Source organism: Thunnus thynnus, chromosome 17, assembly GCF_963924715.1.
Source record: "Thunnus thynnus chromosome 17, fThuThy2.1, whole genome shotgun sequence".
Taxonomy (NCBI): Eukaryota; Metazoa; Chordata; class Actinopteri; order Scombriformes; family Scombridae; genus Thunnus; species Thunnus thynnus.
The window spans coordinates 3,448,178-3,472,347 of record NC_089533.1 but is presented as its reverse complement, the minus strand read 5'-3'; the positions used below and the strand labels follow the sequence as shown (position 1 = coordinate 3,472,347).

Here is a 24,170-nt window from a genome sequence, read left to right as displayed (position 1 = left end):
TTCAACCTGAGAAAAAGTGAAAAACTCCTGAGTGAGTGTGCAGGATCTTTATTTAGTACCTGTTATTTCACATTATTTCGTGCTTTACTTAATAAATTTGTAAGACAATAAACTAAAACATACACAAAGCATAGAAAGTTGAAGAAAGCTCATTTTTGCCCCTGGTCCAACTGATTTTAAATTTGTTTCATACTTGTAGAGTAATTCTGCTAAAAATCAAGTCCACACTCACTGCATCAAAGTGATTAATTTATATAACATGACCTTTATTGAACAAAATATCAAGGATGACAGCAGTCAGAACAAATTCAACACAAAGGTTTGACCAGCAGATGTCACTCTGCTCACTGCCAAACGCTTTGAAAAAGTTTTTTTTTTTTTTTTTTTTTTTTAAACGTGGTCAGTCACCAGTTTTCCCTCCTTCAAGTTAGTAAGAAGATACAGTGAGTTTGTGTTCATTTGTACCATCAGCTGGACCCGTTCATGGTCCCACTGTCCTCCACAGAGACAAAAACACTGACCTCAGATCAGCAGAAAAACAAGGAAACATCTCTGAAGGACGAAACAAAAGCCGGGCTGACTCATTGATCAAAAAAATCTGTGGCCACCTGAGAGCAGAAGACGAGGTGTTGGTTTCCTGAAATGGCTCAAAACTTTCTACTGTATTTTTAAAAATAAAAAAAACGAGTCAGCGGCGCGGACGCTTCCTGTGAGCAGAACAAACATCGACTGATGTTTGTGCTCGTGTCAAATCTGCACATGAATAAACTTTAATATCAACACAGTGGAAAGATTGAACACGAGCCTTTCTTTTGTTTAGACTTTAAATGAGAAAAGCCAAAATGTGACTTAATGACATGAAGTTTGCCAGATGTAGATGAAAGCAAGACTTCAAATAACTGACAAGAGGCCTTTCAGTCTTAACAACATACTTCAAATAAAAAAGAAATACAACTGACAGGAGACAAATATATTCATCAAAGTAACATAAATATTGTGGAAAACCGTAACGGGACGCCATGATGTACCAGAGTTAGAAACACTGATAGATTTTTTTTCCTTTTTTTTATTTTAAATTAAATCTTCCAACTCTCAGCATGAAAACAAATATTTCCCAAAACTATTATTAAAACAAGATGCTTTAATGAGGCTTTATGCTGGAAACTGGAGAATATTTCACCAATTTCTGACATTTTATAGGCCAAATGATTAATCAACTAATCAAAAAAGTAATTGCTTATAGTGAAAATAATAATAATAGTTGTTATAATGCCAATTAAACCACCTTAAACTGAACTCTTCATTGAACTATGACGTTAAACTAATAACTGAAGCTCTCAGTCCTTTGTTTTACCTTGTTTTTCTGCTGTTTACACGTCAAACATGTTTTGTATCAACACTTAACACAGACAGTCACGTCTTTACACGGATCCCCTTATATAACAGCAGCCACATACAGTAATAATTCAGGCTGTCGGAGCAGATTAATCAATAACATCACTCGTATCCGGAGCTGACGAGCTCGGTGTCACGCGCTCAACCTCCCACTTCGTCAAAATCTGTTAGGATTGTCTTTGCAAAAAAAAGCTAAAAAAAAGTTGATGATTCAACAGCTGTAACAGCTTGAAAAAGGATTATTTTAAAGGTGACAGTTCATCCGCTGTAGCTCAGATTATTTCTAGTTTGTGGATTTACAACATAAGAGCAACGTGTCTTTCTTAAAGGTAACAGTTCACGTACGTTTTCAACGGCTGATCAATTGTTTTCATCTTCTGAGCTGTGCTTATTCAACAGTTTTTTTTTTTAGTTACCTCGGATTAAATTATCTAAAATTTAATGGTGCTCATATTTACTTTGTTAGTGTCTTATCCCAAGATAATGATTCAGTTTTCACATTATCTAAAGACGTGTCGTTATCTCAGGATAAAAAAAAAGTTGTTATTATTATGTCTGGATTACAATCTTAAAAATAAAATTGGCACCATAAGTCACAGTCACAAGAAAACACTTTTGTTATGTTGAGAAAACAAAATAATTAAGTCACACAATCCTAATGGGCTGAAAGTAATAATAATAATAATAATTAAAAAAAAGTTTAAGATTATTAAAAGCTGCTCTTCTACAGAAAAGTCTTTCATGATGAAACTGTTCACAGATGAGTCTCTGGGCGTCTTTACATGTGCAGAAACTTTGCTTTTCGGTTTTTGATTGCAACAAGCAGCACAGATCTTGTTCCACTGAGCCTGCTGGGATGTTTTCAGGTTCGAAACCTGCAAAAATTCCTGTTTTTTTTCCAGCCTCTGCTTTTTCCAAACAGCTTCTGATTGGCTTAGAGATCAGGAGGGTCAATACTTATTAAAGTGTGAAGCTGCAAGGCATTTCCTTAAACAGTACAGTACGCTGTAGTTTTGAAAACAAACAACCAGGAGGAAATAGTGCATTTGTTGGGGACTGTTTTCAGTGGCGGATGAATCCACATTTGGTGCCGAGTTTGTAGGAGGGTTTCCTGTATCAGGGTGAGATTTAGCTGATTTGTCTCTGCAAAATGACGGACTTATAACACTCGGGGCGGTTTGTGTTTATTTTGTTTTGTTTTTTTGTGAACTGACCCTTTAAATGATGAACTAGTTTAAGAGGCAAAAAAAAAAAACAATACAAAAAGGAGGTGCGACTTTCACAGTGACGAGTTTTTGTTTAAATGAAAAACAAAAAAAGTCCAGCAGGTTTAGCAGTTAAACCCTTTAAAAGAGGCAGCGGCAGATTGTAAAGTGTCTGACTTTGCTTTCCTGCTTCTGACAAAAACAACAAAAAAAACAACAAAACAACAAACCCTTAAAAAGCAAAAAATTTAACATCTGTCCTCTTTGCAGCCTCCTGGGAACGGAGTGTGTGTCCAGACAGGCTGTGTTTTACATCTATGAGGTGTCAAACTATTAATGCAGCTAAATTAAGACGATGCATAGATCAACTCTTCCCCGCAGCGAGGGATGTGCCAAGGAGAAAACCACAAAGCTGTAAACAATGGACAACCTTGTAAGAAGGCCCGGGAATCAAACTGAAACAAAAACAAACTAGAAGCCAGAAAAATGTGATGAGATAACTTTTCAAAAAAAACAGATATCACTCCTCCAACGTGGCTCCCTGAAGACTGAAGAAGATCTGGATCACTGCTGGGTAAAAAAAAAAAAAAAAAAAAGAGTCTGGAATCATCGGGATCAATCAGATTTCCATCCAGAGAGGCAGTCAGTATGTTTACATGCACACAAGAAACAAGGTTACTCAGAGAAATCAGATCATGTAGGAAACTGTACGACGTGTGGAGTCCCTGCGCTCAAAAAAAACAACCAAAAAACACAAGGAGGTGCGTCGGATGGCGTGGGAGCGACGTTTCAGGTACAGGTGAGACGATAAAATACGACCCACAAAGTGCGGTTTGAGTAACAGACGTTAAAACACTTCACAGAGGTTTATAATACTGAGGAAAATCATTTTATCTCACGTAGTAACAATTGTGAGGTGAACTGTAGAAATACATGTTTTTGATTGGCCAACGTCGGCGTCTACTATCTCACACAGTGCTGTTGTCCGTCTGAACGCGGTCGTGTACACGCAGCGGGGTGAAAATCTTTTAAGTATTTTAAGACAATGGATTTTAAGTGTATTTTATTAATGTGAGAAACTTCTAGCTGATGATGAATGTGAACATTTCAGCAGCTGAAAACATTATTTACACTCTTAGAGGCGACTTTGTGTTAGTTTCAGTTTTGAGTTCAATTATTTTAAATACTAGAATATTTCATTCAGCTGCTCTACTGTCACAGTTTCTCTGTCTGAGGACAATCAGTGATGCATGTCTGAGAAATTATCACCTTTCTCCAGGAGAAATCGCTCTGATTCTCTACCGTGAATGTAGAAACCGATTTTGTCGTCTATTTGTGACAAATTCAGATTATTTGCAGAACGCCGACAGTAACCCGGTTCTTTACTGTGCGAGCATGTAATCGCAGTCAATCTGTGCCTCCGCTGCCAAAGAAACAAGCAGCTGTTTTGTATAAATAAGCAGAACTAAAGCTCCGGTCATTTATAAATGCAGCAAAGCGTTCATCAAAACTTGTCTGTAGAGCTGCAACGATTAGACGACTAAGAAAATAGTCGACTGACAGAAAATTCACTGGCAATTTATTATCCATTATTTTATTGTTGAAGTCTGTTTTCAAGCTAAAACACCAAACATTTAATGATTTTAGCTTTTTAAATTAGCGATTCTACTGCTTTTACTTGAATTATCTTTGAGTTCTGACAACAACATCTGACAACATAACCTTGGGCTGTGGGTAATCTTAATGTGCATGTTTCACAGTTTTCCTAATGTTTTGTAGACAAAGCGTTGACTTGATTAAACCAGAAAATAATGAAAATAATCGTTAGTTGTAGCCCTACTTGTCTGTAATCTTCATAATCTATTCTGCGGCTACAAAGAATATTCCCTCTGGAGAAGCAGGAGCTACAGTTTGAACTAGTCTCTAAAAATAAATGAAGGATGAAGTTATAATCCTGCAGTTTGTGAAAATGCACTCCAGAGGAAATTTATTTTGTAGCCGCAGGACAGACGAGGATTCATCTTCATAACTCTTAAATTATGTATTTGACAAAGTTTCACTTCTATTTGAGCTTCCCGGCAGAAGTTCACAGGTCTGCTTCAGCCGGCCGACTGTTTTCCTGGACGTGTTGGTCAATATTGTCATTTTCCATGTATGGAAAACTCCTGACAGAATTCCCAGTTTTCCAGGCTGCATGCAGCTGCTGATGTGGAAAGATAACTCTGGAAGTCTGTCACTTTAAAGATTGATTTCCTTTGATTCCAGATTTTACAGCCGCCCTTGTTCGTGTCTCAGGTGTGAGAGGAAAAGCAACAGAAGAGAAACGTTTAAACTGGATGTAACTGAGCCTGTGAGAGGGTTCCTAAACTCCAGCACATTGGAGGATTCATTTTTGACTTCCTCTTTTAAAAAAAATAAAAAATAAAATAAAAAGTGACGGAGCCCTTAAAACACAAGCACTTTCCAGCCGGAGTGGACGAAAGAGCAGCCGAAGGAGAGGCAGTCCACCGCCTGGTCCACCAGCCAATCAAACACCACCTCCCGGTTCCCTGAGCCAATGGTCACCCTCAGCTTGAAGTTGCCCCCCTCGCTCAGGTTGTTGTTGCTGATGGGGAACAGGTTGACCACTTCCATGTCAAAGGTCACGGCGGAGCCCACGGTGATGGCGGGCAGCTGGTTGGTCATCTCTTTGCCGTTGACAAAAACAGCACCTGAGCAAGAAAAAAAAACAATCTATAAACTACTGTAACAGCACTTCAGCACCAATGTTAGAGGAAATACTCATGTAATCAATATTAAATCTGAATTAAAGCTGCAAGCAGCGTTGGTCAGGACCTCGCACTCTGGCCTGTTGAGATCAGATTATTTTGCTTTTTGAAAATGAGGGATAATTCTGTGTGGTGTGCTTTTATTTTGAAAGTTTGATTGACAGGATGAGAATTTTCTGCAGGGTGAGACATGTCTGTCTTGCTCACACCTGTGTCATCAAAATTATGTAAGTTTTGGGCCCATTCACTTGAATTTCAATTAGTAAATTGAAAACTCTTGATGAGTTTGTGTGTAAAACAAATTATTTTCCTAATTTTCATCAAGTCAAGACTTTTAACCCACATGACCTGGTCAAAGTTTGATTGACATGTGTACTGTCAGGTGTGTAGAGACAATAAGTAACTGCAGCTGGACAGAAAAATACTCATATATTTGAATGGAGAGTGTGAGCGAACCCACATCTTTTTGAACATCTACTGCTTCCACATAGTTTTAGATACAAACTTCATTTGAACTTTAAATGAGTCACGAGACTTTGACCTACAAATCTTGAATTTACATGTTTTTTCTATCTTTTATTGTTTTTGAGATATTAGAGTGTGAGTTTTAAAGTCTTTTCTTGCTCCTCCTGTGATTTTATAATGAGTGTGTATTACGGAATGTTTCACAGCACTGAGGGAGTGACATCACCAGGAGCAGTTGGAGAGGAGGATTTTAGAGAACACTTCTTGTGAAATATCCTCATAAATCCCATGACTTTGGCCAAATCTTACATTAAAAATCATATTTTAGTAGGAAATTTCGTGGCGAATCCATTGATACAGGTTTGAAAGTGGTCAGACTTATAGTTTAGACGTCAGAAGCCTCTGTTTGACACAAATTTCATGTCTCCCCATTGGTTTACATTGTAAGGTGTGATGTGGCACTGCAACTTTCAGGGCTTATAAAATCTAAACTGTTCGAGTTATTACAAAGTTTTTAACAATTTTTTTTCAGCGTAATGTCATAAGTCACCTATTAAAGTTTGAAGCCGATACTATTAACGCCCTCAGAGGAGATAGCGTTTGTTCGGGGGCCAAAATTGGGGCGAAGTCTTATTTTGAAAGGCTAATTGCAGACTTCCTGTTGGATTTAGGTCAGGGGTGTCAGCGTATGATTTGTAGGTCTTAATGAGACGAATAATTGAGTTTTGGTTTGATCTCTCTACGACATTCCTAAAGGCGAGGACTCTATTGTTTTACAGTAGTCCTCTGCATTTTGGGCTCGGTCCCTAATAAGAGTTAGAGCGATCAGCCTCAGCCTCTCTCTGTGTCAGCGTACCGTTGGTGGAAATGCAGACAGCCTGGTCTCTCTGAAGCGACTCCTTCCCGCTCCCGTTGTCCACGCAAACGCCCAGAGCGTCCTTGCGATCCATCTGACCCGCCGCCGAGATCCTACACACACAAAAACACCGTTTTATGTATAGATTACAAACTACAGCTATCAAAAATGTGTATGTAACGGTGATTAATTCATTTGATTTGCCACTTGAAATGCACAAATAAATCTACATGTATCTGAATGGGCTCTGTGTGGATTTACTGTGTGTGTGTGTGCACTTACTTGAAGGTCAGTGTCTGTCCACAGAAGTAGGTGGGTGCGTTGGAGTAGAGGACGGGGCAGCGTGATTGGGAGGAGTCATTGCGCAGCGCGATGTTTCTCCTGCTGCTCAGGATGTAACCCTCAGTGCCCGGACACCACTCTAGATGATGAGAGAACACACACACACACAGCTCATAAACAAATGTAGTTTCAGGGAGGGGAAGATATTATTTGGATCATCTGAATCCCTCTGTGAATCACTGTGAATGTTGATACTGGATCTGCTGGATTCTGGGTGTGTCCGCTGGATTTGCACATCTGTCCGCTCATGAACATGTGCTGAGAGAAAAGCATGACGGACATTTAACTTCACCCATGCGAGCGTGCGTCACAGAGAGCCACATCATTTGACACGCATCATCTGACGCCGTCTGAACACACACACACACAGAAGTAGCTGTGGTACAGCTGATGGGATGTCCCGGCTGCAAATGCGTTAAAACTTTTGGGCGTCTCGGTTGCCGAGGGGTTTAAGACACGCATCATGTAATCGCTCCCCTCATGTCCTGTTAGCTCTCTCTACCGTCTCTAATGAAGGAAAAAATGCTGCTTTTCTGGAGCACTGACACACGACGACACTGAGTAACAGTGACAGTGGACGATCCTGACACGTTGACTCGCATCAACGCATGACACGTTCAAAACGCCGCCGATGTGTGAGCTTACATAGGAAAATAATGGCTGCAGGCATTTTGACACACATCACGAGCTGCCAGTGTGTGTTGCCCTTCAGTTTAAAGTTTATAAAGCATAAGTCTACATTTGTCTGTGTTTATTTGCCTCCTGTCGTATCCAAACATGCAGATGTTTAGATTTTTTTTTTTGTCCAGGTTTTAGATATTTACCTCTGAGATTTCTGCCTTCACACCAATATAACAGAGATAAAGGGAATTTGGTTTGTGGTTCACAGCATTGAAAACACATTTAAACTATAATACCATAATATTTTAAGCCCTGCAGCACCCCGCATGGGTCAGAAACAGCAGCTTCTCCTACCGTGCGGCGCCAGCGTTGTGTATCCCGTCTGTGGGATGCTCCAGGGGCTCCACTCGGTGCGACCCTCCCCGCGGGCGCACACCCTGAACAAATAATCGGTGTGAGGGTCCAGGTGGAGAACCAGGAACTCACAGTCCCGACCGATGTAGGCGTCCTCGTACTGGTTCCCTCCGCTGCCAGATTTCCGGTACTGCAGCCGATAATCCGCGGCAGCGAAGTCCTCGTCCACCTGATGCAGACATATAACACGTTAAAGCACTTCGCTCGTACATCGACATGTTCATTATGTGTGTGTGTGTGAGTATTCTCTCCATGTTTGTGCCCCTTCCCTTGCTGACCTTACACCAGCGGACCAGGATGCTGCCCGGTCTCTCCTGCAGCTCTTCTATCTGGACGGGCGGGTGGGAGGAGACGGAGCCGTGGCGGGACACTCGCTCCCTCAGCAGCCCCAGCAGGGAGTCGTCCAGCTGGGCTGAAACACACGGGACATCCACCAACGCTGGTACCTCTGGTAGACTGGAAAACACACGGACACAGTTAGAAGAGACACGAATAGAGAGGAATAACTGCACACTGTGAATATAAAACATCAACATTACTGTACAGGACAGTTACAGGTGCAGTTAGTGTCTGTCCTACCTGTCCAGTTGGATGTGCATGGCTTTCTTTGTGAAACTACCCAGTTTGTCCTCTTTCTCCCCGAGACCACAACGCAGAGCTGCTTCCCCTGGAGAGACAGAGAGAGGCTATATTTAACACTTCCATGAAAAAGTTTTCAGACAAAAACAAAAGTCAGAATGTTGGGGAATTTTCCACTGTGACATTTACAAATGTCTTGTTCTGTCTGACCAGCAGTCGAAAACCTACAGATCTGTATTTAAGCATCACATAACAATAGAAAAAGCTGTTTCTAACGAGTAGAAAAATCATTTCTTTCCTTCCTGGAAATTTAAAAAAAAACACATTTTGCAGATGTTGTCCAACAGCAGATGTAAGCGTTGTATTTCTGAGACCCACCCTCTCTCAGCAGCTCGTCGGCCTGGCCCACCCCGTGCTCGATGAGGCTCTGGCAGTCATCCAGCGGTTTGACGCTGTCGGCCTCGATGGCGTCCACCTCGGCCAGCAGGGCGGTCAGTCGCTCCGTCAGCAACCGACTGGCTGCCGTCTGCAGCTCCGCGAAGTGCCTCCGCAGGGCCTCGCGGGCCTGACCCGAGCTGCCCCGCACCTGAACGACACACACACACACACACACACACACACACACACACACAGGAGGAGGAAGAAGGTAAGAAAGAGGTGAGGATGTGAGACTGACAACAATCACCACAGTGTCCTTTTAGCTTGTTAAAAGACACGGTAACTGCACTTAATGTCTTCACTTTTATCCCAGAAAACTCAAAAAGCATTTGTTGTTATTAAGTATCATCCTGCTTCACATTTACAGTTTCAAACCTTCACAGCCGACATTTAACAGAACAACCTATTTATTTATAAAAACGATTATCACAGTTTTTTTCTGAAACTATCAGAGTGTCTGTGGAGGGAAATGTTAAGAGGTTTTGACAACTACTTGACAGACTGTCATGACACTAGGTCTGGACTGGTTTCCTGTTTACAAACACTCAAAGACATGTGTGGAGCTGCAGGGCAGAAAACACACACTGACACAATATTATCACAGCTTTTATATTTGGACGTTTTCAGCATTTAGAAAAAATCCAACAATAAAAATACTTTTTTCAGAAGGTAAATATATGTGACATGTCCTCAGATTTCCAAAAAAACAGAACGATTATTTTCATTTTCGATCACTCGATTTGTCATTTAGTCTATAAAATGACAGAAAATGGTGAAAAATGTTGATCACTGTTTATCAAAGCCCAATGTGATCAAACCTCATGTGTCTTCAGCCCACGATCCAAAGATATTCAGTTAACTAATCAGTGAAGAGCAGAGAAACAAGAACATCTTTATTCATATATGATATTATATTCATTTGAGAGGCTGGAACCGGAGAATTTTGACTTTCTTACTTAAAACAATTGATCGATTATTAGAATAATCAGCTCTCAACATGACTCTGAACATAACTCAGTCAAATTTGAATCCAGACATGAAGCACACACAGTATTTTGAGATTTAGTGTGACTTAAACTTCCAGAGGTTTCCACCATCATCATCATCTCTGATGAGCATCACAAACAAACGTCCATAAATCTGCTTAGAAATCACAGAAAATAAAGACACAAATCTTGCCTGAATAACATCACATATGTAAGTTTTCTACAGTCTCAAAGTAATCCAGTGATAGTTGTCTGTACTTCTATTGGTACACTGAAAACAGGAAGTGATAATTGCTAATTCCACGTACTTTTAAATGGCGCCAATTTCCCAAAATGGAAACAAATATCAGCTAAAAAAGATCAAGACTCTACAGTAGTTCCTGAACTGAGAACATGATTATCTCTCGAGATGAAGTAAGACAAAGAAACAAAGAATATTAATCAGATTGTGGTGAAAGCCAGCGGACATACAGACAAAAACACATCATAACTTCACCTACTACTGCGACTATGACACACAGTAGCTTGTCAGGAAGCTTACTGGCTTGTCACCAGCAGTAATGGTCATGTTTCAGTTCCTCTTTACAAAACACACTTTCATACACACACACACACACACACACATTTATATGCCTACACAATGAGCATACAGAGGGCACGATAGACACGGGAGATAGCAGGAAACAGAAGGCTGATTGACAACTGCTGCGCTGATAAAAACCGGGACAGTTTGACTGTGAGAATGGAAAACACACTGGGGTTTTGCCAGAATACACACTGAACCTCGTGTGTGTGTGTGTGTGTGTGTGTGTGTGTGTGTGTGTGTGAGTGTGTGTGTGTGTGTGTGTGTGTGTGTGAGTTGAGCTAACACAGGACATTTTCCACTGGAGACAACGCATCATTTCCTGACGACTATCAGCACGAAACAGACAAGCAATGATCAATATTTTGGTGGCTGGTAAAATAATAGTAACACTAAAAATATCGTCATACTATTTGTCTTGCACTGGAGGAGCTGCTCTGACGTTTAGGCGGGACAGAAATAGTTTTCCTAAATGTTTGGACTCCTACTCTTAACCAAGACGAGATGCAGCGGTGATAGTATTGTCTGAGATTTCAAACACGTTCTGGTATCTCCTCTCTTATTACTCACTGGGTCTCTTTGTCTCTCTGTGTGTGTGTGTGTGTGTGTGTTAGTGATGTTTCCTGGATTTCTATCCTCTGCTGGTGATCCATCTCTTCTGTGGGAAAGAAGGAGGTTATGGAAAACAAACCCAACCGCATACTTGATCCAGGATAATGTACGATAGAACAGCTGGGATGGGGCGGAGGGTGTCTAATACACATAAAACTTACGTATGTGTCACAGCATTTTTATGAACATTTTTAACATTTCCAAACAAAAACTATGAACTAAGAATGAAAGCTTAAGTTTGGTTTATTTACTCTGGATTTCCTTTCCTTGATTTTATCCCCTAAATTGTATTTCCTCTTAACAAGAATTCAAATAAAGATGTTATTTTGATTAGACATTTTTATGGAAAAGAGCTGCTGAGAGCCAAACCAACGATGAACTGATCTACTAACAAGTATTGTGTGTGTGTGTATCTAAAGACTGATATATCTCATTCCTCTGTGCCGTAGACCTCTGTTGTTGTCCAAAACCTATTAAAAACACATCAGTGAGCCACGTCGCTGCACTGAGTGACATGTTCCTTCATCATGAAGACAATGGTTACTGTGGTTTATATAGAAACGGCTTCAAAGACTAATAACAGCCATCATGTTTTCAGTTTCAGAGAGCAGCTCTGAGCTTATATTTCCATTGTGCAAAGTGGGTAAAATGCAGATCTTCAACTCAAGCGAGACAGGTTAAACACATGTAAAACAAAACAAACAGAGAGACTGAGTTATGCAAACAAGCAAAACAAACTTATGAGAACAAACAAAACAGACTTATGACTATTTGGCAACCATTCCTTTACCAAACCTTTCAAACTCCTCTCAGTTTGCTGTCGCTTCAGAGATCCTGGAGAACTGCAGCATGTATAAATGTGTTTTTTTGCCTGAGGAGCTCTTGAAACTAATAAGAACAACATTAATTAAACTACCTCTTGTTGCATAATTATGATAATCCCTAATAAGACTGAAACAGTGAAGTAACCAGGAGCTGTATTCTCTATGATTTTTTTAAGTGAGACCTTACTTAAAGGGGGCGTATCATCCACATTTCCAGATGTATGTTTATATTCTGGGACTCTACTGGAATATCATTGCATGACTTCCAGTTAAAAACACATATAGTTTCTCCTGGAAGTCACAGTGTTACACTGTGTTGTTGACATGGAAAGTGTGAAGAGTCGTGTCAAGAATGAAAAGAAGAGGGAGAGAGAGAGAAGTTCAAACACCGACTCCTTCCTCACCTCCGAGCAGCTGACCAATGACGGCGTGAAGGGGCGTGAACGTCGGCTCATCGGTTTCTGAAAGTTACTGAAATGTCTGTACACGGTCGTCACTAATCAGAGGTTTCTTAAGCTTGTCAATCATCTGACAAACACTTCTGACAGAGTACACTGGCCCCTTAAAGAGGACATATTCTGCACATTTCCAGCTCTATATTTATATTCTGGGGCTCTACTGGAATATCTTTGTATTATTTACAGTTAAAAACTCCTTATTTATCTTCTACTGGTCCTTTATGCAGCCCCTCAGTTCAGCCTCTGTCTGAAACAGGCCGTTTTAGCTCCTGTCTCTTTAAGACCCGCCTCCTGATGAGCCCACTCTGTTCTGATTGGTTAGCTTCAGGAAACGGCATCTTAGGAGACTTCTTTTTCTTGTTTTTTACTCAAAATATAAACTTCTCAAATCCATCTGTACATGTTGGAGCCCAAATCAGTTCCGAAATATGAGAGTGAACAACAATGTTAGCAACAAAGGCTACAAAACAGACGGAGGAAGTAGAAGTAATTTTGCAAATGGAGCGTTCAGCACAGACCGAAGCCCTGACTTTTGACTTGCAGGCAGCAGTTTTATATATGTTCACCATGTTTAACATCCGACATCAGAACAGGATATAAATAACAGAATAAATAAATAATTCTTCTTTCCACCACACTATACTCCTTTATATTTCTATACCATTACATTTCAGAGGGACATTTTGTACATTCTACACAAAAAATGGTGTGATTGATGCAGCTGTACAGGTTGTTTTAAGTTGACTTACAAGAATAACCACTCTTACACTCTAAAATTCCTCAATTGTCATGAAAAATGTCAATTTAACTGCTCCTATCAACCCCCATCACAGCTTCCAAGTGGACTGAAAATGACATTGATGGGTATCAGTTTGAAAGACTTTAGATTAGTTTATAATGTAAAGTTCATATGTGCTTCTGCTGGAGTTTGACTCATCTGATGATGACTCAGCAGTAAATATGGCTGAAAGGGAGAGAGGACCAATACTTTCTCTTTTCCCCTTTGGATCTTTACTCGTAGGGAATTGCTGCTTTTCACATTATAGCTCATATCACTTATTTTTTCCGTGCTCACTGTGTGTAAGCAAACATGTCCAGAGCAGATTTCACCACCACCATGGAAACTGGGGGCTTAGACTGGTTCAGGTTTGCACTGCAAGCAATCAGCGGTTTAAGCAGCGGTTCCCAAAATGTGGTCCTGGGGTCCGCGGGTATTCGAGAAATGATACAAATGATACCCTTGCTAGTATCCGCAATGCACTCTACAGTATTATCCACATTAAAAAATTCCTTTCAGATAGATTATAAGAAAACATTTTTCATTGACTTGAGTCTGTGGTTCTGGGAACTGCAGTATGAGCCTTCATGCCTGGTTTCTATCAGTGACAGTGCTGAAAACAGAATTTAATTTGTATGAGCAGATGTCTATTTCTGAACTTCCTTATTATTATTCAGAGCTGAAGAAACTTTTTGCACGACAGACAAATAATCTGAAGCTAAATCTAAAAGTCCGACTGTAGCCGAGTCAGCACTCCTGGATGTACAACCATTAACTGGATGGTTGCTGTCGATGAACTGTGAGACATTTATAAGCTTTTTTTTTTTGGGAAGGAAGCTCAAAGTAGAGCTGCGGCTGATGGGAGTTAAACTATTAGTTTTCGAGGTATTAACATGTATTTGTTTTGTCCAAAGCAACTTATCAATGATGGAGGCCTGTGTCATATCCACAGTGAGATATTTCACTCTGAACCAAAGTGCCGGATCAATAATCTGTATAACCCTAACCCCCTAACCCTAACCCCTAAACCTATCCTAACCCTAACCCTAACCCTTAAACCTATCCTAACCCTAACCCCCTAACCCTAACCCCTAAACCTATCCTAACCCTAACCCTAACCCTTAAACCTATCCTAACCCTAACCCCCTAACCCTAACCCCTAAACCTATCCTAACCCTTAAACCTATCCTAACCCTAACCCCCTAACCCCTAAACCTAACCCTAACCCTTAAACCTATCCTAACCCTAACCCCCTAACCCTAACCCCTAAACCTAACCCTAACCCCTAAACCTATCCTAACCCTTAAACCTATCCTAACCCTAACCCCCTAACCCCTAAACCTAACCCCTAACCCTAACCCTAACCCCTAAACCTAACCCTAACCCCTAAACCTATCCTAACCCTAACCCTTAAACCTATCCTAACCCTAACCCCCTAACCCCTAAACCTAACCCTAACCCCTAAACCTAACCCCTAAACCTAACCCTAACCCCTAAACCTATCCTAACCCTAACCCCTAAACCTACCCTAACCCCCTAACCCTACCCTAACCCTAACCCTACCCTAACCCCCTAACTCTAACCCTCTAACCCTACCCCTAACCCTAACCCTAACCCTAACCTTAACCCCTAATCCTAACCCTAGCCCTCTGCATCTGTATCTGCCATGCTGCCGGATCAAACTGATCACTGGCATGTTCTGATACTGAGACTGATTGATGTCATTCACTGGTTATTATTAATCATTCGAAACATGAAAAAATCAATTATCAAAATATTTTTTTTCTCTCGATCAAGTCGACTAATTGGGTATCGAAACTCTAACTTTTTGGCGCTAAACAAAATGTGTCTGCAGACCAGAGTGTGAAGAACTGTAACGTACTGAAAGTTGGAGACTTGTTTATTAATTGTTTGATCAGATATTTATTTCATTTTAAGATCATAATTTTGACAATTTTAGGCCTTATTCAGGCAAAGCTTCATGTTAGCATTAGCATGAAGTTCAGCTTGATGTTCCTCAAAGCGAGATAGTGAACTAAGTGCCCTTTCTCCTATCAGTAATAATATTGAAAAATGTAGAACAAAACCTAATAAAATCCAACTTTTAGGTTTTAGTGTTATCAGTAATAACTGAAGAATCCAAACATGTCCCAGTCTGATGTTTTGACCTCCTCTCTTTCTCTTCCTTCATCTCTCCTCTAAGGCTCGCTGTCCGTCTGTAGCAACAGGAAATAGCAGCATTGTTTACTGTGAGCAGCTGGACGGGTAAATCAAGACAGCGGGAGGAAGGAAGAGATAGCAGAGCGAGAGAGAGAGAGAGAGAGAGAGAGAGAGAGAATATACTCTCTTGGGATTGTGTCAGAGGCTAACACGCTTCATGTCGCCCTGCTCTGGTTGAGTTTGTTTGATAGAGAGATTGTACAAGTGACTGCAACAGACAAAGATGGCATTCAGAGAGGAGAGAGTCCATCACATCTCAGAAACACGAGACATTTTTTTTCCTTCACAAAAGAAGAAGAAGAGGAAGAAACCAGAATGATGACTCTGAAGGAGGAGGAGCTTCGGTGGCGCTATACCCGGGCTTGTTTAGCCTATTTTAAAAATGTAGAAGTGTGAACGGCTACCTGTTTGCGGGCCTGGTTGAGGCCATGCAGACGCTGCTGGAGTTCACTGCGGTAGTTCTGGGCCGCCTCGATGCTTTCTTTCGCCTCCTGCAGCAACACGTCCACCTCCACAGACATCCTCCCACCTCCTGATGCGCACGAAGAGAGAAGAATACTTAACAAAACATGACTGAAGATACGGCGTAACATGAAACCAGACGGCAGCAGAAGCTCACAGATTTATTTGGAAAGATCACTGCAGCAAAACATATCAGCTGACCCGAGGAATCAGTTTCACTCTGTTTCTTTATTTACCTCATTTTTACTGGTGACATTATTACTGAAACTTGTCAACTAGTTTGATAATTGATTAATCGTTTAAGTCATTTGTGCAAAAATGCCTCTCAGTCATGAGGAATATGGTGCTTTTCTTTGTCTCAAGTGTTAATAAACTGAATATCAAAACAGCAGATTAAACGATAATTAAAATAAACAATAGCTGCAGCTCATTGTTGGTTCAATAAGTTTAGGTAGAACTGAAACGATTAGTTGATTAATCGATTAGTTGATCGAAAGAAAAATTATAAGTGACAGCAGAAATCCTCTGCTTCCAGCTTTGTTTTATGTCTTTATGAACTGACTGGCTTGTTATCTTGGACTCTGGCAAATCAATGGAAAGTTTTTCATGACTTTTTTGATATTTTGTATTGAAAAACCAAATCGTAGGCTTATTGATAATGACAAGTACTTATCCTGATTTACATTTGTGGAAAAACTTGAATGAATCAAACTGAACTGAATCAAATCAAAGGCAGAATGTGATATATTTTTACAATAAACTGAATCTTTGAGAATCATTAGGATGATCGATCCGCCTCTATAAGACGGCTACAGAATAATACTGCATCCTGCACAACAAAAACTATACGGCACTTTGACAGACAGAGGATGTGTGGCAACATGAAAACCACTTCCTACTGCTACCAGCCTGCTGCTTATTGACCGACCAGCCAGTCACTTCACAACAACACTTAAAGCTTGACTCTTGACTTCTGTAGCCAGCAGAGAGAGATTAGACTGATATTGACCTTTATATTGACCATAATACACTTTGGATAACAGCTGCTCAGTGTGGTCCACCTATCACACAACATAAACCTTCCTCTCAATACAAAAGCGGTATATTTATTATACTATGCTGACCACAGAATACACTTCTTGGCTGCCTCAGCAGGTAAAGTACAGTCAGTTTAATAAACTCTTTCCTGTGACCTTAACGTCTTTTATCAAAAATCACTAAAATAATGTTGCTGCTCCGCTACGTTTGGTTATTTTGGCTGCGTGTTAATGTTAAAGCCTCTCGGTGTATGGGAAAACTGATAGCACAGAACAAAGTAACATCAACACGCAGAGTTCATCTAGTTTTAAAACAACAGCTTTAACGTCAGTGTTAGCGTCACCATGGCGACACGACTGCATAAAAGTTTAGGAGAGTTGGCAGCTGAACCTCTACAGTGATTTAACAGGACACACAGAAACCATTGAAACCAGTACAACAAAATTCACTCAAAAGCCAAAGTACTTCTGACAGGTTTTAGGGCTGCAACTATTTTTATCGATTGATCTGCCATTTAGTGTTAATGTCATGTCATAATACCTCAGAATCAAAGATTACATCTTTAAATACCTTATTTGGTCCAAACAACAGTCAAAGATATTCAGTTTTTATCATGTATGACGAACAAAAAGCATCAAATCATCACATTAAAGAAGCTAGGAGCAGCAACTTTTTCAGTACACTTGCTTGAAAAACAACTAAAACCCATTATTCAATTATGAAAATAGTTGCCGATTAATTTCCTGTCAACTGATAAGATAAAACGACTAATCTTACAGCTCTAACTGGTTTGAACTGGAAAAAAACCCCCAAATTTCCTGCAATGCATCTGAAACATCACTTCAACAACATCATTTCACCTACAACACAAGATGTTAAACAGAGATTCTCATTAAATCAAATTATAATCATAAAACATATTTGATAGCATCATCATACCCACAAACTCTGACTTAAATATAAGAAAATGGAGACAGCGTTGGAAATCCCAGTTTACACTGCAGACATAATGAAACTGAAGATGAGATTAATTTCCTTTGACGCCACCCTAAAAGGTCTTCCTGTTACAGACATGTGAAAGTGAATCGTTTTCAGTGAAATAATCGAGCAGAACTTCATACTCCAACATATAAACCAGATCAACCTGAGCATGATGTGAGATGATGATGATGATGATGATGATGAAGGGGAGGAGGGGTTAATAACGTTGCTGCAAATTTGGAGTCCATTAATTATTTTTTTCTTCCCCACTTTAAAAACCATTCAAGCAAAGGTTACTTCCTGCCGTCTATCTGTTATTGCATATCAGATTCTTCAAAGTTTTGTGATGCAGAACAATAAAAGACACCTGACACCAACACCAGCCTCTCTGTTACCCCACTAACCCTCCTCTAACAGATTTACACATTTTACACATCATGAAATAAACAAAAATTGAAATTAATCAAAGTAATTTGATATATTGCGCAGCCCTCAGTCTGACCGACACCCAATAGGACCCCTACTGGGTGTCATCATACCCAGTAGGGGTCCTATTGGGTCATTTGTCAATATATCAAAATCAAAAGTCAATCAAATGTAGAATCAAAAGGCTCACTGATGCACCACGAGGATGTGAGGTGACATAAAAAAGCAGAAGGAAATGAGGCTCCTGCTGCCTGTTTTGCTCTGGTAAAAAAAGAAGCAAACAAACCAACAAACAAACTAATAAACAGCTTCTACAGTCAGTAGGAACCCTGACACCGATCCAGCTGATCTGATCGATCCCTACCTGTAACTCATATACGACCACAAAATATTCTTTGGCAATATAATATATATATATATATATATATATATATATATATATATATATATATATATATATATATATATATATATAATATAAGATACGGTATGACGGTTGAAAATAACGTTCACCTCAGTCTTTAGATGGCTACGTCTTCCTCAGCGCTGACAGAAGTGACACAACCTGGCCTCCTGCTGCGGTCGGCCACGCTTCCTTCACAGCATCTGAAGAGGAAGTCGCTAAACGGGCCTCATCATTTCTGCCACATACAGTACACACTACACCGTCACGTGGCCCAGGAGCATCGTACATTACGCTATGATAGATGTAGCGTCTCAACTTTAAATCCAAAATAGGACCATTTAAACTTGCCGTCTGTACAATAATGAACAGCTTTTAAACAGCCAACGGTTCACAAGATGTGGTTTCACCTTCTCATCACTACTTAAAGTTAAGATTATTGTGATTATAGTCGAGTTTTAGTTGATTAATTGATTGGTCAACTGACAAAAAATTAATCAGCAACTATTTTAATAAGCAAATAATCGTTTTAGTCTTTTTTTTTTTAAGGAAAAATGCTAAATATTTGCAGGTTGCAGCTTCTTAAATGTGAGGATTTGAAGCTTTTATGTTTCCTACATGATAGTAAATTTAATATATTTGGGTTTTTGGATTGTTGATCCAACAAAAACAAGACATTTGAAGATCTGCCAATTATTTTCTTGTCTGGTTGAGTTTATTTAGTCTATGAACAATCAAGAAGTAGTGAAAATACGAGAGGTCTTCAAATTGCCTGTTTTGTCAACATTAAGATATTCCATATATGGCAAATAGGGCTGAGCAATATATTGATATTATATCAATATCCTGATATGAGACTAAGTGATGTATTTTCCTGCTTTTAACAGCTGCGTTACAGTAAACTTAGTCATTATATCCACATTACTGATGTTTATTTATCAAAAATCTTACTACAATATTGTCACGATATCGAGGTATTTGGTCAAAAATATTGTGATATTTCATTTTTTTCCATATCGTCTCACACTAATGGCAAAGAAAAGCAGCAAATCCTCACATTTGAGACGCTACAACCAGCAAATACGACTGAAATGATTAACTGATTAAGATCAAATGTGCCATTTAACTGACTAATGTGTACTGTGCTGTATATGTTTATCATAGATTTGTTCATTTAAAGAAAGTCTTTGAATGAACCTGAATTGATTCTCACAGAACATTTAGATCAGATCCCACAAAAAAAACGTTCAACCAAAACAGTGATCTACTGTTACGGCCACAACACACCCAACAAAACTCCACCAATGACCGACACCGTCTGCATTTATACACACGTGAATGCAAATGCAGAGATACAGAATTATGCAGGTATGCGCTCGCTCGCTCACTCACACCCACCACTACCGTCTCACAGTCAAAACGCTCAGAGCAGCAGCCGTTAGCAGCTACACTTTTTTTTTTAACCTCTAAAAAAAAAAGGGGGGGGCTCTGGTTGTTTCTCCCTGTTTAATCCCATAGTTTATAATCTCTCTCCAAAACCTACCAAAGACTAAAGTGAATGCCGGGCGTTTAGCCAAGCAAACGTCTAGCTGCTATTTCTAAAATGAAGAATCTCGTATCTATTTATATGATCCGGGTGTGGCTACAAACTCACTGACACTAATCCCCTTCTTGTTGTTTTAATTGTTTTTATGATTTTTTTTATGTAAATACGCAGTCGGAGACTAAAGCAGCAGTGTGCTTTTCAGAGTATTTAGGTCAACCTGCATGGGAAGATGACCCACTGTCCTGCTGTGACACGTCTGACAGCCTGCGCAACAGTGTCAGAAATGTTTCCTAACAATGCAGTCGCCGCCACCGAGTCATGACAAGTGAAGAAATACTTTAAGACAATGTGTCAAAGGAGAGGGAAAGCCATCTGATAGATCACAATTCCTGCAACAGAGATGACAAATATTGACTTATCAAATTAAATTCATGAAAGGGTTTGTTGTGCTGCTTTAGTGACTGCTTGTTTGCTCTGGTTAATTACTGTGTATTTATATTAGGGCTGTAACTAATGATTATTTTCATCATCAGTTACTCTGTTGATGATTTCCTCATTTAAATCGATAAGTTGTTTGGTCCATAAATTGTCAGAAAATGGTGAAATATGTCTTGTTTTGTCCACAAACCAAAGATATCCAGTTTGTTGTCATAAAGGACTAAAGAAACCAGAAAATATTCACATTTAAGAAGCTGGAATCAGAGATTTTTCACATTTTTTTCCTTAAAAACTGACTCCAAGCTATTAGTGGATCATCAAAACAGCTGCTGATATATTTAATAGTTTGAAACTAATCGATTAATCGCTGCAGCTCTACTTTTTATATTCTTCTTAATGTCCATGAACATACTAGCTGCTACTTACAGTAGATTATTTAGATGAAAAAGATAACTGCACTTTGTTTTGATGCACTTGAATGGATTTATGACCCAAATATGAATGTTTCAAGTTTCATCAATGCAAAAAAAAAAGGACCTGCAGGCTGTTTAAAGAAGCTGCATGCAACTACACATGCTCTGACTAACAGGAAAGTTATGAAAGGCACTCAGACATAAACCCCATGATATTATTATTAGAGCAGAAGACTGACAAGAAAACATCAGACATGTCTACACTCGCTCTCCACAACTTCCGTATTTTGTGCTTATTTCCATCAAATTAACCCTCCGCCCACCCACCAACCCCTCAATGTGGATTTCTCTGATCTTTTTCAGCAGCTAAAGAATGTAAAATGCATATTTACATAATTCATGCTGCATATTTTCTCCTATTTTCCAGTTTGCATGTCACGAGGAGGCTTGTTAGTAGCTCTGGTGCAGATTATCTAACCTTTATCTAATCTGAGGAGGGAAATTGTCCCAAACTCCGTTGCAAAATATTGTATTTTTAAATTGGCGCTACTGTCCGCAAACCTAAATACCTCATAATACATGTAAGCAGGAGTTTATATGAATTAACAATGTATTTAGGTAAATTCGGCGTAGAAATTTTTCACCAGGCAACAACTTTATGGATAAAATGTCACATTTAAAAGATGAAAACGGTGATGACAACAGACGAAGTAGCAAAAAAAAAAAACCTAACTGTAAATGAGACTGAAAGAGCGCTACTGTGTGAGTGGATGGTTGATAAGTGATTTGTTTAAGCTAGTAGTTATGAATTTGCTTATTATCAAGACGACATTAACACATTTACGTGGCGTTTCTAGGTAAGTTACCATCTCTCAGGACACGTTAGACAGTTAGGAAAGTTACAGCTAAGTTAGCTTGTGGCCAAAAGACAATGAAACTCGGGTCATGCTGAAGAGAGCAAGCCAACACAATCTCATTAGCTGCTAAAAAAACAACGGCTAACCTGTGAAATTAAAAGGTCTCCCTTCTTATGCGGAGAAGAGTTGTACAAAAACGTACCTGTTTTAGTGCTTTCTGGTGGCCATTTCGTCCCCGAAAGTTGTGAATCAGCTCGAAGCCGCCGCCACACCACCGCTCGATAAACTGAAGTTTTGCTCAAGTCCAAAAATGACACTTCCGAGGCTTTAAGGACGACAGCCAATCACAGACGAGATTATTTCGATCGGCAAGCAAGTTAGCCAATTGGAATGAGAGGTGCTCCGTTCTCCCCGCCTCCTCGGGTCACAGCGGAGCTGATGAAATTAGTTGATGTGAGTCCAAATCTGGATGTAATGTTATCAGCGGCGGAAAGTAACTGAGTACATTTACTCAACTAACGTTACTGTACTTAAGTACAATGTTGAGGTACTTGTGCTGTACTTGAGTATTTCCATGTGATGCTACTGTATACTTCTACTACATTTATTTGACAGCTTTAGTTACTTTTCAGATGAAGATTTGACACAATGGATAATATAACAAGCTTTTAAAATACAACACATTGTTAAAGATGAAACCAGTGGTTTCCAACCTTTTTGGCTTTTGACGTCTTACAAAAAGCAGTGTGTAGTCGGGGTCACATTTCACATGTCTATGAGTTGTTAACAGCTCCACCAAATAGTGATTTTTCCCTCGAAACTTCTCACATGCTTTTATTTCAATAAATGTTCAAATGATCCAATATTTCAGCAAAAATCAAAGATTAGAGAAAAAGTCCAAAAACTGAGAACAGATTTGTGTATCAGAACTTTGTTTTTTCTTCTTTCCTCTCCCATTAATCATCTCACGATCCCTCAGATTTATCTGCTGACCCTTTGGAGGGGCCTCGACCCCTAGGTTGGGAACCAGTGGACTAAACTAGCTAACTGTATATAAAGTAGTGTAAACTAGCTCCACCTCCAGCAGCTACAACAGTAACATGCTGCTCTAACACTGATGCTTCACTATTAATAATCTAATGATGTCATATATATACTTTTACTTGTAATGGAGTATTTTTATGTCACTGTATTGGTACTTTTACTTGAGTAAAGGATCTGAATACTTCTTTCACTGCTGGTGTTTCATCTTCTATTGCATTGTTTAATTTTTATTAATCTGACTTATAAATAAAGTTATTCAAAAAAAATGAATATTTCCAACACAATATCAGGACAGTGAGTTCATGTCCCTCAAAGTTTATATTCTACTCTGTCAACATTTATTTGTCTGATTTCAGTATTTTTAGACTATTATTTTCAAATGGGGCTAATACGACTAATTTTAAAGTGGACTAAATAATAAATAAATAAAGATTCAATATTTCTCCACCAGAATGATAGTCACTGAAACGGCCTTTAGACTTGAAATTTCCTAATAGTTTCCTTTAAAGAGTCCTGGAAAGAACTGTGTCATCTGGTAATTACAGTATAGAGAAAATGGAGTCAAAGTTCATGAAACAGTCGTGTTGGTTGTGTTAAGTTTATAAGCAGCAGTTTATTTCTAGGAAGAAACTTTAAGAAAATATAATGAACAGCTAACTGAATGAATAAAATATATATATATATATATATATATATATATATATATATATATATATATATATATATATATATATATATATATATATATATATAAAATCACTCTGAAAACAAAATGTGTTTGCTTTTGGCTGTTGAGGCACTTTAATTGACCTGTGAACTGAAGACAGAGGCTGTTGTGAGGAGTGACGTCGCCCCCTTGTGGTTCATAATGGAAACAGCAGGAGTGCAGATTGTTTTACTTCACAGTAGTTTGATGTTGCAGTTCTGCACTCTGACACAGAAATGAAGCAGACTTTCTGTTTTTCTGTTTTGTGCTGTAGTCATAACAAAGACAGTTGCAGGAGGAGTTTCAGTATCG

At 39.3% G+C, this 24,170-nt stretch overlaps 1 protein-coding gene across 2 annotated transcripts; it reads right to left on the bottom strand.

Moving 5' to 3' along the window:
- Positions 1–241: 241 nt before the first annotated feature.
- On the bottom strand, positions 242–22,444 carry crlf3 (cytokine receptor-like factor 3). Of its 2 annotated transcripts, XM_067615562.1 has the most exons (10): positions 22,311–22,413; positions 18,965–19,092; positions 15,949–16,076; positions 9,024–9,231; positions 8,646–8,733; positions 8,345–8,522; positions 8,007–8,235; positions 6,972–7,110; positions 6,690–6,802; positions 242–5,311 (listed from the first exon to the last, which is right to left on the bottom strand). In XM_067615562.1, the coding sequence occupies exons 3-10, from the start codon at positions 16,063–16,065 to the stop codon at positions 5,046–5,048; spliced, it is 1,338 nt and encodes a 445-aa protein (XP_067471663.1). In that variant the 5' UTR covers positions 16,066–16,076; positions 18,965–19,092; positions 22,311–22,413; the 3' UTR covers positions 242–5,045. The 2 variants fall into 2 exon arrangements, with proteins under 2 accessions (XP_067471663.1, XP_067471662.1); XM_067615561.1 differs by lacking the exon at positions 18,965–19,092 and having other exon boundaries at positions 22,311–22,444.
- Between the last annotated feature and the right edge of the window lie 1,726 nt (positions 22,445–24,170).